Genomic DNA, 19,018 nt, shown 5'->3' on the forward strand with positions numbered 1-19,018 from the left:
AAACCAAGCTACTCTCTTTCATCTTCGCCGTTATCTAGTATCCTTAAATTATATTTAAAGATTATTTAAACTTGACTTGAATAAGGAAAAAGTAATAATAATTGGCCTGAATAATTTTATTGTTTATTGTTGGGAGTACTATGGCTCACTATTATGCTAAATAGCCGTTTTGTTAATAGATTCAAAAACAATATTTGTATTTCATTAATTCAGTTTCTACAGCAGGTTATATAGCTGTAACTCCCGTTGTAGGATGCCCTCGACTCGAAGCATCGATAGGTGATCCTATTCTCGAGATTCCCGTATCCGATAAGACCCATCGACCACTACACCCAAATCAAATCAACCATGGCAGCCATGTCACCAGAACCTCGCCGTAGCTAGATATCGAAGATACTCGACACCGAATATGGGATGACGCATTACCCTTCGGACGACGAACTCACGATGGTCAGGCCCGCTCACTACGTCCGCCCTTCACAGCCGCAAACTCATGCACAGAATTCGGGCGTTACATTGAATCAACGGCTCTCCGACAGATTAGCTACTTTGGTCGCCGGTCCAACGAGTCCCGAGACGATCCCATACTGGTGGCGTAGAAGCAATACGCTAGAAACCGGAGACGAGGTTCTCAACGAGTCCCTTACTCGTACTATCGGAGAGGTTTGTGATATCCTCGAGATTTCGAGAGAGGAGCTAGATGTAAGTCGTTCAATGAAAGCCTTGAGATTATGAAAGAAACACGAAGGAGCGAAAGAAGTCAGCGCTAATTTGTTAAATGTTTATCCTAGGAATGCAAGAGATTCTTTACTTCCGCCCGCCAAAAATCCCTATACCATGACCGGTTCGACATCGTAACGACCATTGGCGAAGAAGTCGATCTTGAAGATGTTATACTGGATAGAATCGATGTCTTCAAGTTGATCTATGCTGTCTGCAGCGACGGCCCCGCTGCCGAACAAATCGACGATTTTTTCAAATCCGCCTTGTTGAGGTCAATTCCTAGATATTTCAAGCACCCACATAGACCTCCGCCAAAACATTTGATTATGCAGGAGACGTGGAAGAACAAGCCTCTGGCGACGACAGAGAGCGAGGGCGGCTGTGTCCCAGCTAGTCAGGACCATTACGCCCGCCTCCTAATAATCGCCCGGGATGGAGGAATGGAAGTCGATGCCCCTGTATTTCGTAAATATAAGGGAATAAAATGGACTTGCAAGGTGGCTATGTATATGCACCTAGTCGCCACGGAGAGGAGTCGGAGGGTACCACCAAGATTCTGATGGAGACAACTCGTGGGGTTGGGAAAGCCTTGACTGTGGCCCGTCAGCATGCGGCAGAGCGGATTGTGAGCCGGTTATCCCACGTTTGCTGAAAACCATTGGTATTGTTCATGATTCTAGATACAGATAGCGAAAGACTAGTCCTTGAGTTAAATTAGCGCGACATATCTCTGGAAGAAAGTCTCTGTATTCCGATGCGTGCACTTTGGGTGGTGCTTTGCAGGAGGAATGCATGTATTTCCCCTAACAGCTTCTGTCGGTAGATGTGGAATCGAAGCGACGAGTATGCAGAGCCTGTAAACATAGCATTCAAAGTGCAAAGCATTCATGCACTGAAATCTCCTTACAAGGCATTGTGATTAGCCTTTTAGAGTAAACGGCTTACAATATCTTATAAGATCCGCAATAGTACCCGCACAGGCTGATGACCTGTATCTGGCTTATCGTTATCACGATCTTATATCAGGAGGTTATTATTCGTCTTGCTGAAGCTTTATCCCCCTGAGATATTATATTCAGAATCCACGGTCCGACCACGAATCGCCGAGGCGGTCGACAACATCTTTCCAATATTCCAAGGCACCTCAACTGTACTGATGATGCATCCATGGAAGATTTCAAATAAGAATACGACCCTGTTGAATTTTGACGATATCCTGCTATAATCCATAGTTCAACGTCAATTAATCATGACATTGCTGAATGTAGTGTATATATATACGTACATGGAGGTCGTCCGCAATAAATGTTATATTACGGTTCGGATTGGTCCCTGCACTCTAGGGAATTCTTATAAACGGTGTTAGTAGATCGCAATCGCTATCACCATTTACATTATAATATACAAATGATGACCGTGGCCCGAATGTCAAGAATGGGAAACGACAAAGAAAGAAATGGCAACTTGGAAAAAAAGAACAACAAAAAAAAAAAAAAACAGAGCTGGGGACTCCCATCCTAGGCCTAGGTGCAATGCATCCTCTAAGAATCGAACTTGGAGCTTGTTAAATCGGTTGAGCTCATTACCACTCCGCCAAGTTACCCAAACTAAGTTCTTAGGTGTGCACCACCAACAGCTCTTATACTTGAACATGATCTCCATGCCGCTCTTTGTTACTAGGCACCACTCAGACTGCATCGAAACATGAGAACCAAGCCCGCTCAGATAGGACCATCGCCGTCAAACTGTCGATGATGCCACAAATCCAACTAGTGCCGGCCCTCGTTCTATCAACTGGCCAAGCAAAGTTCTACATGTATGTATCATCATGTATTATATTTATCACACTCTCTTCCAGCCTTTCGAATCGAAAAGTTTTCCAGAGTTACAGCGCCATTTTGGAATTCGGAGAACGCGTACCATGGCCTCTTCATCGAGGCTATCACAATTATAGATGCCTCCACAAGTTCGTGTCCCTGATAGATTCAATCCGGACGATCCCCTTTTAGGTTTCCTCGAAGGCAAGCTACTAACCCAGTATTGATTACAGAACGAGGGCCATCTTGCTGCTCAGTAGAAAAGTAGCAGAAACCGGTACGTATCTAGCAAATATACTAAAGCAACTAGCGAGGCTGCCTGTTGCCTGTTGTGCTCTTCCGTCTATTGGCCGCCTTTGATGCCTTCTAGCTGTTAGATATGCCTACGGAATAATCTGCTCCCAACCGGGAACGGGCCCTCACTCCTTCCCAGAAGCCTACGATCTCACACAGAGATTAGGTCTCAGGCACATCCCCACACTATAGATCTACTCCTTTCAGTTTGTTATACGTAATGGCGAAATCGGAGCATGAGAGTGACGGGATGTGAGAGAGCGTTTCCCGTAGCCAGAATTACGAGGTTGGTTTCAACTACTGCCACTAGAAGGTAAGTTACACAGGATACTAATGTGTGATATTGGAGGCTCAACAGTAATGAAAAAACAGAATCTACATTCTGGCCAGCATGATCACAGCGGCATTCTCGCGGACCTCCTCTGGAGTTGCACCATAACCGGTGCAAGCCTCCACTTCGCCGTTCTTCTCGGCCTGCATCTTGCAGACCCAATTTCTAGCCCGCAAGTTGGTTCCATGGGGGGAATCCCTTCATCGCCACACCCTTCAGTCACGGACTGGCCGTAGTTCCTCCGGTACAACGCCGGTACCCACACGAAGGACGGTTTCTCTGCCTTCCATCGCTCCTAGGTAGGCGCTAACTGCCCAGTGGAAGAAAGCCCTTCAGGGCGTTAGAGAGGACCCGATTCCGCGCAGCCAGTCCGTAGAACAGATAAAAGACCTGGTCGCCGTTCAGGTATCCGAGGTCGGGCTTGAACTCAAAGGTGCTGCGGATATCAAGATGGTCCTCGCACTAAAGGTTCAGCTGTGGTGTAGAAGTGAGAATGGTGATGAGGGCCTGTACGTAGAATACCCAATAGTCATTAGCAATTGCTTCCCTTAAGTGGCCTCAAAGATTTTCCCGTCGCAAACAACACCAGAATAGACGAAATTGTAGAACAGGCGGATCATCGTCTCCTTCTCATCTTCCTCCAATGGGAGGAAACCATGGAGTTTCTTGGTGAACTGGTAAATCCGGGTGACCTCTGGTTCGTCGCCTGATAAGTCTCTTCGCTGGTCACCATTTCGAACGTGAGATATGTTTAGGAAGTGTGTGTGAAGGAAGAGATGAGAGGCTGCGAGCCAGGAGGATGATAGCAGGTGGTGAGCTATGAGAAGTTCAAGACGGAAAGTTGGATGCGGTTGTTAGAAGGATGACGCAGCAGCAATATTTCACAACCCATCAAATGTGTTCTATTATGACGTTGCCGAGCGCTGAGATTGAACAATCTTCCGGCCTCACTTCGATATCATCAAAATATTCTCCAATAAATGATCCCGACACGAACCGGGTTTCAACGATATCGCAAAGGGACTAATGACTGAGGAGGCTCGAAGGTGAAAACTATGATTCCGCGAGGATATACGCATCTCTATTCTCATCAGCAGCTGTATGGCACAAAACGTTGGCCATATCTCTGTACCGAGTTTGCCATCGCCCGAATCAACGCCCGGATTGTCTGGCTACGGGCTATTATATCATTAATTACCACTGTTCTCGATCTATTGGTCGATACCACCATCTCTTCCAAGGGTGCGCGGAAAACCGAGATCGATGTGAATGCTATCGAGTTTTCATGAAATTAACTGCGGTGGTTGCGTGGAACTGTACGGTTTCTAGATACGAGATACACTGGATGAAGTGCGAAGCGGCCAGGGCCATTTCAGACCGCAACAGGGTACGCTCGTAGTATTGAGTAAAGATCGATGTAATGATATGTATTGTTATTCAAACTACACATACTAATTAGAAGATACCTATGTCCACCAGTATAGATTTGTGACACGGATAACCAGCTAATATTCATACGTTACGATACTTGGTACAACATTAGAGCATTTGGAATACAGATGGCGTTTCCTTGTAAGTTTGGCTTCTTGAATGTTAACCTGCTTTGCTGCTCCTGCGATCATATCTCCTACCCCGGAAATATAGACATTAGCGCCAAATTCTCTTCCGATAAGCACGACCTAATCCGGGCATTTACGGTTACATTTTTGTTGGGGCTATCTGGAATGATAAAACTTTCCGGCAACATCACGCCCAACAGTGTCGACTGCGATGATCGAATTCGAAAATCTAGGCCTTCATACAAAGCATTCAATTAAAATTTAAAACTGGTGACCGGGGTAGGCCCCTGCGGCTCAATCGTTGCACCCCTGCAAGCCTTTGAAAATTTGTACCTTCAAGCAGGCAGGCAGGTGGGCACGTGTTTGTTTATTTAATAGTGGTACGCAGGGGCATGTGCTCTGTAAATTTAGTGCAAATCGTAAATACCAAATTATGTAATGTTGATTAGACACACCCTGGGCTGCCCAGGCCTCCCGGAGGTACCTGCCTAGCCACTAGTGTTTTGCGCTAGTTAATACAGCGAATGCAACAGCATCCAGCAGCATCCAAATTTGTTCAACTTTGTGTTCAGCCTAGGCTTTGCGTGCAAACGTTCAAGTGTTCAACAGCATACAACACTGTATGCTGGTTCGTAGGCTAGGTCACGTCTAGGTACGGAAGATGGACCAGGACTTCCACGATGGCTTTTCGGATCTGAAAATTGCAACTCCTCTTTTGGAAAAAGTGTTCGTAGGAACTGGAGATCGAGACGGCCGGGCTATGCGTCATAATAATTACTTATTGGAAAACTTGATACCGCTCCAATCCCTGGTCAGAACTCTGAGATAATAGGCCGGAAAAGCAACGAGATCCCCAACCAATGGCTTCCAGTCTTGCCGGAAAACTTTACCATTCTAGAGAGCTCCAACAAGAATGTAACCCTAAACACCCGGATTAAGTCGTGGACCGTTAACGGCTCCGGGTTTGAGAGCTTATCAAAAGAGAATTTGGCGCTTAATTTCTATATCCTCGGTGTAGGAGCAGGTCTAGTTCGCGGAGGTACCTGCCTAGCCATTAGTGTCTCGCGCTAATTAATACAGTGCTAAATTCCTTGGCTAGATAGATGGTGAGGATGAGATATAACAAACATCCCCATGAACCTGATCGAAAAAGAAGATTTCGATTTCTCGATCCTCTGGACTGGGGATGACTTTATCGTTTGATTATTTGCAGGGGTGAGGAGCTCAGTTTCCAATGGTGTGATCTAATCTCCAACAAATATCTTATCAAGAATTCAGTCCTCGTTTCGCCGAGCCTATGGCTGACCTCTGAAGAGTCTTTTGAATTCGCGTTTATTTAGAGACACATGCATACGTTCTGAGCCAAAACGGAGATCTTTCCCAAGGATACTATGAAAATTTTTTGTCATAGATTTCCTATGCTCGCCGAGCTCGAGTGCAACCTCTTTGGATTCAAGAGGCGTGACACCTTCTCTGGCAAGGTTTCGTAGAAGGTATATTTTGTCGTAAACCGCTGGGAGATCCCGTATGTGAGATCGATCCGATTCGTTGGTGCCTGGATAGATTTTCAGGATCTGCAGAGATGGGCCGTCCGGATGCTCTGTCTGAGCGTGTTCTTTGGTTCATCCTTGGTTGCCGGTGTTCGCTTGTGAGTAAAGGATTTCGATATTCGCTCGATTAGGGTTACATTGGGTGATATGTCGGTCGTCAATGGAATCCCTTGGAACCCTAGGGTTGTTGCGAAGGATTCATGTGGCAGTGGGTTGATTTGTGGGCGTTGTTATAAATAATTGCCTTCTTCTCCATCTCTCACAATAACTTTACAAAGTTTTCAATCCTTCCAACTCCATCGTTTTACCATTTCCCATCATTCCTCTTCGTCGAACATATTAATCGTTATTGATTCTGTGCTACCGATCTCCTTTCTTTGCGGAAATCGGAAGACTAGGAAAGTAATTTTTCGATACCGGCATTAATGCAATTTAAGAACGTGAGTGAAGCTCAACATGGAAGAGGAACAGACCAAGATGGCCAATACTCCGGAAGACCTCCTGATAAACCAATTGTTTGGTAAGTATCTTCCCTTTATACGTCGAACTGGAAGCCCAATGCTAATCAGGTCTGGGTTTGAAGAAATACTACAATCCGACACATTGGCACCATCAGGGCAGGAGGGTGCAAATGGTATCTACCCCTTCTATATATTTTAGCTATACCACCACGAAATACTGCTAATGCCAACGATGTCCAGAACCCCGTGATTATTCCGGCTCTGACACCACTTTCGTGTAAGTACCACATGCTTTCCAAAAAGAAACCCGGACGCTAAACGTTGAACACAGACGCAATATCACACAAAACCGAGATGCAATACTTCAACGCCTTTTCACGATTGCATTTAATAAATTGGAAACCCTGAAGGCCAATGCCGATGGGGAGATCGGCGAGCTTGAACGCCCCACTGGAGCAATCAGGAGGGTGGTCGAGATATGCGTTACCCGTTTGCATCACAAGGTCGTCATGCGACTGGCAAAACATTGTGCACGGATGCTAGAAGAGTTCCACGAGCTCGATGATAAGTATAATGCGATCGTCGAGGAAAATATCCGAACTCTAGACATACTGTTCGGGTACCGCCCTCATAGAGAGCACCTCCGAAAAGACGGCTGGACCGACCTAGTCGAACTTTGCTGCCGATTAATTACAGCTCGTATTAACAGACAGTCCGAATATAAACCAACTCCTGAAGCCCAAAACCCCCGAAACGCTGGGTTTGGTCAGATTGGGTTCAACAGTCTGAAACTCCTTCGGAAAATAAGCTCAACGCCGCAAGTCTACTTTGGTCGCGACAAGCAGCCCAACGAATCGTTAGACGTCGTTTTGACCGTCTACGAGCTTTTTCCTACTGAAATCGACGTCATACTTATCTTGAATTCATGGTTAGAATTGTTTGCGGCCATTAACCTGGAGTATGCTACGAAAATTGTAGTAAAGACAATGGCGTCTCTCGCGAGAACTTGGGAAGATGCATCATCCGAAATGAAAGAGCACCTCATAGTGCATCTTATTTTCGGGCTCCCGCACATGCACACTTTACTGAAATCTCCCTTGCAGAAAAGATTCCGCGGTAACCTAACGGACCTATTGGAAATAATCGCCAAAGAGCATCGAGTTGATCATCGGGAAAGGTTTCTGAAGATCGACGATATTTCATTTGGGTGTCCGTTGCCCTCGGGCTCCGGTCAGAGGAGTCCATTACGGACATCTACCTTTGCTCTCCGCTCGTGTACGTCGAAAAACGAACAATGTTGGATGATCCCACAATTGTTGGCGTCCATCATCTATGCCCTCCAACAAAGCGCCAAGGATAGCGCTCAAACCGTTGGTCGCGGTATCAAACGGCTCAGGGTTGAGTCTGCTCTCGACGATATAATCCGTGATCTGAGATCCAAGGAAATACCGTCTCGGATCTTAGCTATGCAAATCCTCAGTTTTTATTTCGGTAGATCGTTCCCTGATAGTCCAACGATGGAAACCGGAATTGAGACAGTGGCAAAGCTATGCTCGGACGAGGATCCCCAGTCCGCATCATGGGCGATGATCGTTCTCGCAGTGTAAGTATACCCTCATATTGACAACCCTAGTTGCAGGATCTTTGTTAACAACCGACTAATACAGCATATACTCGAACCCAAATTCGGGAGGGGTTGTCGGATCATTGAACAACTTGGATGTGTGGAAGACTGCGATGAAGAATATAATGTCTTCTTTCAAATGCTCCTCAGCATGCCATTTACTTCGGATCATGCTTTCGGAGAAAGTGTTGAAAGTCACCGAAGTCGGGGAATCTATCAACGACCTAATCTTGAATATCGAAGTTCAGGGCCCTGCGTTGATAGTAGACTCCAGCATAGCGTTCTGGCATGAAATTGCTGCTCATTGTAGAGAGCACTCTGCATTTTTGAAAACCCCCCTCGAAACAAGACTCTTCCAATGGTTTTTGATGAAGTGGCAATCCAGTATGTTGCACCTCTTTTCTTGGTCGAACGCTATACTAATTCAGATGATCTCAAGGTGTAGGATTTCAGTTGAAGGAGGCCGAATATATATCATCTAAAGCCCATAGCTTCGGCGCATCCGTTCCGGAGGTCAGCTCTATCATATCGCTCTGCTGCGGACAAGAGTATTATCCCTATCTCACATACCCTCATCCTACGAGCGGGACTATCGGGCGAGCAGTTCAAATAAGCACTGTGTCCTTAAATCCCCTTTCGTGCTTGTTCCCCGAAAATACGCTGGCGGAAGGCGACTCAAAACTGGAAGGTTATTCGGTCAGCAAATACTGGACTACACCCGCCACCACGGACGGATTGACGGAAATTGAAACACGAATGATCGCATTCGTAAGTCGACAACTCGACGATCTTTACCTCGAGTGGCTCGCCATGGGCCAGCAATGCATCGGGCGCGTTAGCCGAGCCGGTGCAGCGAGCATAGTCGATTACTTTGCTATCATCTCGATCTTCGGCGCCTCTCTTCGTCAATCCAAACCGGAGATCACGGACCCATTCTTCGAAAAGCTAGCTAGACTCCAGTCGATATTGGGGGAATATTTCGACCAGGAGGAAGTTGGCGTGGATGTCGTCGATGACATCCTGGCAAGGATCAATGGATTCGTGCCACGTCTTAGCAGTTATGGTAATGACGCAGGAGTTCACCTGCTGAGCCTAACTGAGGACAATGCTTTCACCCGCCTCCTCTCGACGCTAGAAGCCGTCGTATCGTCAAAGCGACAACTCGGAGAGGCCGTCGAGAGCGTACCCGGGGAGCCATACGAAGCTATGAGCTCCCCGGACGCTGCGAGGACGACTCTCCGTGCCGCTCTTCGGCTTCACGCGTCGGCCGCCAAATCCAAGGACCTCAAGGGAACCCGCGAGGAACTCGCAACTTCCTTGGAAGACCTATCTCCGGCCCAGCTAATATCGTCCCGAGCAATCATAAATGATTGCTTGGCTCTAGGTCGACATGCAGACCTCTCTAGGGACAGACTTGGAGCCCTAGTTAAAACAATCTCCAACAAACTCCTTTGGTCGGAGTACGACCACGAAAGGTGTGAAGTTGGAGTATTGGTCTGCATCGAGATTCTGGAGAAGTTGGCTGGGCTGTGGGTAGGTCGAACGAGGGATGGATTATATCGATGCTGCAAATCGATATACGGCTGGTTGCGAAGCACATCGAACGAATACGCACGGTCGTACAGAGAATGTATGGCAGTCGCGAGACTGCTCGGTGAGATGTGCTCCGTCAACGAGGCAGAGAGGTACCCCAAGGCACACCTCCTCGAGCTGCTTCAAGATGAAGACATCCGCGTGCGGGACGTGATAACCAGCTACCTGCCAAAGCTGTTATCACGTTCCAACACCGACCAGGATTCTGGTTTTTACGGTGACGCGGTAAAGCATCTTGAAGCTGGTACCGACGATCTGGAAGGCCTTGCCGTGAGAGTACACGGCTTGTCGAAATTGGCGTCAGCTCCCTTCCACGTAATGAGAAAAGCGGTGTTTCATATCTTTGAAACCGCTTGGAAGGCCCCACGCTCAAAAGAATGCGCCGCTCGTGCGATATCGAATGTGGCAAAAATTCTTAAGAGTGGCGGCCGCGGTCCTAAGGAGGTGTTCAAACTCTTTAGGACCCATCTCATTCATCCCTTCCTTCAACAGTCCGCGAACCTCGATGAGGAGTTCCCGTATTCGATCTTCGGATACGAAACCCTCGCCGAGCTATATGTTGATGCCGGGGATGAACTTGTCGCACAACTTTTCCTGTTCAATAGAAACGAAGACGCAAAGAGGATTTCGGAAATCCTCGGAATTTCTTACAATTCCTTGATGCGGAAAAGTTTCCATAAAGTTGTGGCGTACAGCGTGGCTTGGGAGTTGAGCCGAAATGTCGGCAAGGGTACCGCGGGTGAGAGACTCCGGGGCTATTTCGGGGCTGCGGATTACGATGAGCTCACAAGGGAGAAACTGGCGTTAATATTGTCGACATTTTTCGAGATTTGCTCCGAAGATGATATTAAAGAGCTGGTCCAAAAGAGCGAAGAAAATCCCGCCTGGGGTGTTATGACATCGATCTTCGAGGTCTGTCATTTACCCACAAAGTTCGGACACATCACCGAACCGGCGTTCGAGGCCCCGATTATCGTCAATTCGGTAAACCACGTCTGCCACGAAATGGGTCTGGGAAACATTAATACGATGTGGGATCCCGCCCTTTATACCTTCATCGTCAGGCGACAACTCGATATGATGCAAGAGGCATTGGGAAGCGTGCAATTCTGTATCATCATTCGCACCATTCGGTTCATCGTGTCGTTTGCAGGTAGAGTGGCTGTCGAAGGTTACCCACTAGAACTCGCCATCCACGGCCTTATACCATACCTTGCAGATCCGGTGTGCGCCCCAGATGCGATTGGTGTTCTCGTGTACCTATTCACCTCTGGCAGACAGTATCTTACCACAGTGCCGAATTTTGTTTTATCCTCCAGCTTTGCCATCTTCGCGCCAACGAACACCTTCCTTCCTCCCGAAGTACTCAGTTCGGCCAAAAAAGCACCGATTGCGGATCCCAAGAGAGCCGTTAAATTTACAAAGTGGTTCGCCGAATACCTGCAGTCCTACGAGCCGTCCACCATCAAGGAGGATCAAATTTCCGTTTTCCGATCCATATCGAACGCCATTGTTGATTTTCAAAATCCCGACTCGGACAAGGCCCTTCTCCAAAGTTTGCTGCACGACGAAAACAGTGGGCCTAAGAGACTGCTGGACGAAGCGGCGAGGCGGACGGCCTATGCTACCCTTGCGAATTCCCCCCGTCTATCTCTTCTCACCGCAGAGCAGTGTGCGGAAACCGATCAGGAAGCGCTTGCTCTTGGGAGGACATTTTTCCGGGTCTGCCGAAGCTCCCCGGTTAGCGATGAATTTCTTCTCTTGTCAGCTCGAATTCTCGGACGCGGTTTTGCAGCTAGCGGGGTGATTTACGACGAATGGACCCGAGAAAGTGGTGTGAAGGACTTGCTAACCGAGAACTCCAACGCTCTCCGCGAGGGAGCTGCATCCGAAATCTCCCTCCTGAGACTTGTCGAGGCCTGCCTAACCAGCAGAGCAAAGGACGAGGTTAGAACGGCGGAGTCCACTATCCGCAATATAATTTCTCGAGACACTGAAGGCAGTGGTTCGAACAACATTGTCGAAGAATACACTTCGGATCGAATTAGAGCTGCTATGCGGTGGACAACAGTGCAGCCGCCCTTATCTCCAAACTCTGTGTCGGATATACCGCCTAGATTGCCAGAGCTTAGGATGGATTTCAAGACATGGGTTAGGAAGCTTGCTATATGGCTGTCTAGGAATATCAACGATGATGGTATATCTGCCAGTCTGCCACCACTACTATCGGCCGCAGACGGCTTTCCAGAGAAAGCCCTACCTTATCTACTCCATATCGCCCTCTTGGAACAGTTTTCCAGCAACCAAAAGCAACTGAAGACGCGGATATCTCAATTCTTTGCGGATTGTTTTTCGAATCCCTCACAATGCAACACTGCACACATCTCCATCCTGCTAGAAGCTGTTCTATACTTGCGAACGCAAATGGTACCCGGAGAGGCCACGCCATGCGAACGCGATGATTGGATCAAGCTGGACTATCAAAATGTTGCTCGAGGGGCGGCAGCTTGCGGTTTGTTCAAAGTTGCTTTGATGTTCGTTGAAATACACGTTTCACGTACTGGATGCGATTTCGAAGATACCGATTTCCTCCTAAAGATCTATGAAAACATAGGGGACCCGGACTCATACTATGGAATTGAGAGGCCTCCAACCTTAAGATCCGTCATGGAAAGTTCTTCGTTCGAGAATGATGGGTGGAACAGTTTATACCTCGAGGCTGCCTTCCTAGAAAATCATATGTTGAATCCTACCGCGGGAAATCCAACTTCCGGCGCCGACCCAGGCGTCGGAACCCGAAACGCCTTGAACGTGATTGGTTTAAACGCTCTATCTTTCAACAATTCGCACTTTCAAGGCACGACGGATTTCCAAACTGCATGGAAACTTGAACAATGGGATATTCCGTGTACTAACAGCTACAGCATCAATTCTATTGGGATATACAAGGCTCTACAATCTATAAACACCCAACCAGAGATCAAACTAGTTGCAACATATTTGAATGAGCCCTACCGCGCATGCCTACAACATATCCTTTCACCAATAAGCAAACGCTCAATGTTTTCACCTTGCATGCGGACACTAGCAATGCTCTGGGAAACAGAGGAGGTCCTAAGCGCTACGGATGATACATCTCTGCACAGAATATATGAAAATTTGTACGCGCGTGATAAATGGATGGAAACCGGAAAGTGAGTCGCAAATTCTAGAATTACCTAGCCGCCTCCGAGAGAAATTTCATCAGCTAATTTTTTTGCAGCTCCGACGACGTCGACAATATATATGCCGCTCGAATGGCCACGTGCCGCTCTCTGAGTAAACGGGCGCCCCTCAGAGCTAACTCAAAAGTCGAAATCGAGTCTGCTCGGCTACTAGAGGCAAACAATCTCATAAGGATGTGTCGAATGACACGCAGCCATAAAATGTTGCAGAAGTCACTGGTGGCATCGGTGTCTTTGTTTGAAATGATTGATTCCGGTAGAATTACTGATGTTGAAATTGAAGCCGCGGCGAAACTAGAAAATGCTAGCGTTTTATGGGATATGGGAAAATCGGCGCCGGCTGTTCGAATGTTACAGCCGTTACCAGGGATGTTGGAGCAGGCCGGCAATCGCTCAGAGCAAGCCATTTCGATTAAAGTCCCCGAGCTTTTAGTGAAAATTGTAGGGGCTCCTTCCATTACCGTCTAGATATATATACTAATATTTCCTCAGGGAGCTTGGACTGCCGAGGCCCGGCTAGAAAATCCGGACCACATCATGCAAGAATACTTCACCAAAGCAGTCAGAGAACTTAAAAATGGCCCAGTATTCCCCGCAGATGGAAAAGTATATTATGAATTCGCCCTGTTCTGCGACCGCCAACTCCAAGATCGAGAAAACCTTGAAGAGTTCCGAGTAACCAAAGAGCTCATGGAAAAGAAGGAGCAAGAGTATCTCGAACTCGAGAACCCGAAGCACGCCAAAGACCCCAAGCGCCGTTACATCGCCAGGACCCACCTCGCAAATGACAGAATTGAATACGAGCGCCTTTATACTAATCGTCAATTGCTCCTAGCCAAGGGCCTAGAGAGCTACTTGAAATGTTTAATAATTTGCGACGGCTATGACAGCGCCGCCCGCTTCTGCGCCCTGTGGCTCGAACACTCCACCGACGAAGATGCAAACGCAGCAGTGGAAGCCGGCTCTCTCGCAAAGGTCGAATCCAGAAAGTTCATCCCAATGATGAACCAGCTTTCTTCACGCCTCCTCGATGACGAATCTAAATTTCAAGCACTTCTCTCCGATCTCATATTCCGAATCTGTAGAGATCATCCATACCACGGCATGTACCAGATCATCGCCCTTAAGAGATGTGAATTCGTACCACACAAGGAAGATCCCTCCGTTAATAGCCGTCGGAAAGTTGCAACCCGTATATTCCGTGAGCTCTACAGTGACCCCGCCTGTTGTACACTAGCCGAAAGTATCCATCAACTCGCACATTACTTCACGCTTTTCGCCAACGAGAAAATACATCAGAATCCCCACAGAAAATCATTATTCAAAGAAATATTCCCAGCATACTGGAGAATTTTTGATCAAATGATCCCGGAATGCCGGGTAGCTCCTCCCACAATGCACGTGGAAGTCCGCTCAGATTGCTCATACGTCAAAACCCCGGTTATTCAAACCTTCGAACCACAGATTGGTATTGCGTCCGGTCTCAGCGCACCCAAGATCTTAACCTACAGAACGTCCGACGGGAAATCTCACAGAATGCTTGTCAAAGGCGGAACGGACGATCTCCGCCAAGACGCAATCATGGAACAGGTCTTCGAACAAGTCAACGCACTATTTCAAAAGAGCAGAACAACCCGTCAAAGAAAACTTGGCATCAGAACTTACAAAGTCGTCCCATTGTCCACGAACTGCGGTCTTATAGAATTTGTGGGTGGTACAGTTTCGTTACGCAACTCCCTCGTTCCGGCGCATGCAAGTTACCGACCGAAAGACTGGACGTTCTCTGAATGTCAGCGCAAAATACACGGAGCGAGACAAAAATCGTACGAAGACAAGGTGAAAGCCTTTGAAGCAGTAATGAACCACTTTCAACCCATCATGCGGTTCTTCTTCTTTCACGAATTTATCGGACCAGATGAGTGGTTCAGTAAACGGATCACATATGCACGAAGTACAGCGGCAATATCAATTGTAGGGCATATATTAGGACTCGGAGATCGTCATCCTGAAAATATCCTATTCGACAAACGAAGCGGGGAGGTAGTGCATATCGACTTTGGTATAGCGTTCGAACAAGGGCGTGTTATACCCATTCCGGAGATTGTCCCTTTCCGCTTAACAAGGGATATAGTGGATGGAATGGGTATCACGAATACGAAAGGTGTTTTTCAACGCTGCTGTGAATTAATATCGTCAATGCTTCGTGCTGAGGCGTCCAGTGTTATGGCGATTTTAAACGTCCTTCGCTACGACCCTTTATACTCATGGACGATTTCCCCGGGAAGGGCAAAGGATATCCAACCAAAAGGCGATAAGAAGACAACTATCACTGCCGAGGCTGATAGAGCGCTAACTATAGTCGCGAAGAAGTTGAAAAATCCTTTGAGTGTGCAGGCGGAGGTGAATAATCTGATTACGGAGGCAACTGATGAGAAGAAATTGGCGGTTATGTATGCAGGTAGGTGCGAGAATCTCATTGAATGCTTGATTTAGGTTGAGCTTTCTTGCTAACAGTTGGTATAGGTTAGAGCGCTTTCTTGTGATATCTTCGTTTCTACGATTGCCATGAAAATATCAAAAGTAAGTAGATTTCTTTTCTTTCAGAAAAAACTGAATATCATCAGCTCATTCTGACATTATCGTAGGTCGTTTTTGTTAAATTTTGATGCGGTTGCTGTGAGGTTTCAATAGTTAATCTCCCCTTTGTGCCAGCGATTGGTACTTACGGGGTACGAGGGGCTCTAGTGAAAGGTTGGGTTTTGATGAAGTTCATGCGTGTATGTAAAGCGAAAGTGAATGGTGCAAGGGCATCTGTCTCTACTCCTTTGTAAACTAGTCTACGCCGGCGTCAAGAAATTTTGTCTATAATACCCGTTGAATCCAAAAATTTTATCAAAACGGAGACCCGAATAAAGCTTTAAGAGAAACCAGCTTCGAAAGGCTATCAGCAGACAATGTACTTTGGTACAGAGATGGCCAGAGTTGAGGCTGTATTAGATGAATTATAAAAAGAGCTAAGCAGAAAGTTCAAAGTGAAACAATTAGAACCGGTATTAGATATGCGGTTACAAGGAGCCATGGTAGTGAGACCTTGCTGGGCCGGTCGCGTTACATAGGGGGGAATGATGCAGACTTTTCCCTTTCGCACTGTATCCAAAAGCGATACCCCAACAGTTCATGCAAAGAAAGATTGAATGCAAGGCAACAGCGGAGAGATATCGATGTTAAGCTGCGCCAACTAGGTACGATTGCTGACGGGGTCGGATATAGCATTAGAAATCACTAAATCATCACAAACATTGAAACAAATCACCCGCCATATAGGACACCTAACCGACGTCCAGTGATATTTAAGCAGTACTCAAAACATACATCTAAGATTTACGGATCGGGGTTGTTTAGTACTCATTATTTAGCCTAGGCATCAAGAAAACAGGTCAAAGGAAGGCACGCGAGATCACACGCTAGCATGTCAACTATTTCTGCAGTTGGCGAACGAATGTAGGTACCCAGCTGGAAGCGATACAAGGTGAAAGTGCCCGTTCATTCTGGGGCTGCGCCCCGCGTGTCTTGTAAATAAGGTATCTAAATAACAATAAAACCTCGCCGATTCATCAGACTCTGAACATTAGCAGGGCCTAAATATCGCGTCGTATTTGTCCATCCCGTTCGCAGACCCGGTAAACCGCCCAAAGTCGACACTGATCTGTAATTAATCACCGGCGTGCCTATAGTACCCACCGACGCTATTGCCTTCGTATTCAACAACCGCTGGCCCAAGACCCCCTGAATCTAACAACAAAGGATAAATATGTTTTTGCAATTTTTTTTGCGAGACCAATTGGCAAGACCAAGTTTCGCCATCGTTGGTTACAAATTTTGGGCGTGTTGAAAATTGACCGAGCGGATGTGATTCGCAGGTCCAGAATTCCCTTTAAATCTGCACAAACGTCCTGCTGAATAATACGCTGCAAAACATTATCATAACTATATTCCGAATATCTTCTTTATACCAGCCTCAAAATCTCACGCTATATCAACGTCTTCATCCCATAATGGTCTCCTTTATTCAGGTTATTTCTCACCACTACCAAGTACTCCATATAGGGCGAAAACAAAATCCTAGAACGGAATTCAAATAGCACGGTCGCGCCTAGCGACGCGAGTTTGATCGAGCCAATAAAATCGCTTGTTATTGCCTCCTCGTCTGGCAGGGCGGTTTTCTGGCGAAAGGGCCGCGCTGCAGCACTTGAATCCGACCGACTTGATAGTTCTTTGTGTCTTTCAGGTGCCCTATCCTACCCCGACGCTCTGTCGATAAATATACGCTCCGATCACTGTACAGCATTTACACCTTCACTCTCGGATTTTAAGTACAAGCCTAATCTTAAACTTTTTACGCCCCGGTTATGGCCAGTTATCATACTATAGCTAATAACGGGACGTCTCCGCTACCAGGTTCGCCAAAGACCCACCCACACGTCAAACGGGGTCGGGTGTGTTGAAAGCGTTATATGCTGTTAAAGACTTGAACGTTTGTACGCAAAGCCCGGGCTGAACACGAAATTTAACAAATTTGTATGCTGTTGTATGCTGTTGTATGCTGTTGTATTCACTTTATTAACTAGCGCAAAACACTAATGGCTGGGCAGGTACCTCCGGGCGGCCTGGGCAGCCCAGGATGTGTCTAATTACGGTTTGCACTAAATTTACAGAGTACATGCCCCCGCGCAGCCTTTGAGGGTTATGAACGAAAGGGGAAATGTGAGAGAGGTATACCGATATTGGGGCGTGAATAACAAGACAAAAGGATCAGTGCGATTGCTGGGGATTAGGGTACGGAAACGGAAAAATAAATTAAATAGAAGAAGCAAACCAGCATCAAACCGTCCCCCGTGTATTATGATTTCATGACGGATTTTTTCGTCGGACGAAGCGTATCATATAAACGGATAGTACTAATATTAAAGACACCACGTGACCATGCAACTCAGGGAATAACGATGCCAATATCTTCTTCTCTCCATTGTTACTAACTTTAATAATTTTAGTGGAGAAATAAGCCTCAAGTTCTGTGTCGGGACCGTCATTGAGGTCGTGAAAGTAGACGTCGGATTCCGTGGATTCTGCTGCAATTGCAGGACATTACATCCTGAGTTGCTCCTACTACTTTCGGTAATTACTACTTTACGTATATCACAATTACACGTAGTTGCTATATTATAATTCCGACGTATCTTATATTTGAATTAATACGGTATTACACTTGCATGGGGATAAGGTTTCAAGGTTACAGACGTTAAAATTATATTTTATGTTTAACTAACTACTGTGTTTAACTAATCACTGGTCCACTGAGTTATCGCTGTTGTCGTCAGGCTACTCTGTGCTATCACCAGGTTTGCCGCTGCCTTGGCATCTCTCATGCATTAGTCTCGCTTAATGCTTCCCGTCTTTAATCCTTGTCCGTCTCTAGATATCCAATAAAATTGCTAGAATGTCAGGTCGCAGTCTCGGCATGGTCACACAACAGGGTCTACGCTTTAACTTTATTTCAACATGATGTTCCTGAATTTCCAGCTCACAAGTTGTGACATCCGAAATTCAAGGCCATTTGGTATGGCTTGGCATGATAAACATGCTTTGCCTTGTCTTCCTATGCAGAGTTTGCTTGCGTATCTGACTACGGGTCTAACTAGTGATACGACTAGATCAAGAACCTTGGCACCACTAATCGAAGTTTTGGACAAGCTACGTCACGTACAAATTCACACTTCCTGCACACCAAAATTTTATCTAAAACACCTATTTTGCACGTTTCGGCTCCGACTGAGCTAAACAT

General features: G+C 46.6%; 2 protein-coding genes across 2 annotated transcripts; both read left to right on the forward strand.

Moving 5' to 3' along the window:
- Positions 1-447: 447 nt before the first annotated feature.
- On the forward strand, positions 448-1,283 carry DFL_000049 (uncharacterized protein; the record flags this gene model as incomplete). The annotated part of the gene is made up of 2 exons (XM_067634072.1): positions 448-702; positions 792-1,283. The coding sequence occupies 2 exons, from the start codon at positions 448-450 to the stop codon at positions 1,281-1,283; spliced, it is 747 nt and encodes a 248-aa protein (XP_067494569.1).
- A 5,447-nt stretch (positions 1,284-6,730) lies between these two features.
- Positions 6,731-15,704, forward strand: DFL_000050 (uncharacterized protein; the record flags this gene model as incomplete). The annotated part of the gene is made up of 8 exons (XM_067634190.1): positions 6,731-6,794; positions 6,976-7,012; positions 7,067-8,338; positions 8,403-8,743; positions 8,805-13,146; positions 13,215-13,617; positions 13,669-15,634; positions 15,700-15,704. 8 exons carry the CDS (start codon positions 6,731-6,733, stop codon positions 15,702-15,704), a joined length of 8,430 nt encoding a protein of 2,809 aa, XP_067494570.1.
- Between the last annotated feature and the right edge of the window lie 3,314 nt (positions 15,705-19,018).

This window comes from Arthrobotrys flagrans (assembly GCF_004000055.1).
Source record: "Arthrobotrys flagrans strain CBS H-5679 chromosome Unknown unitig_15, whole genome shotgun sequence".
Classification (NCBI taxonomy): Eukaryota; Fungi; Ascomycota; class Orbiliomycetes; order Orbiliales; family Orbiliaceae; genus Arthrobotrys; species Arthrobotrys flagrans.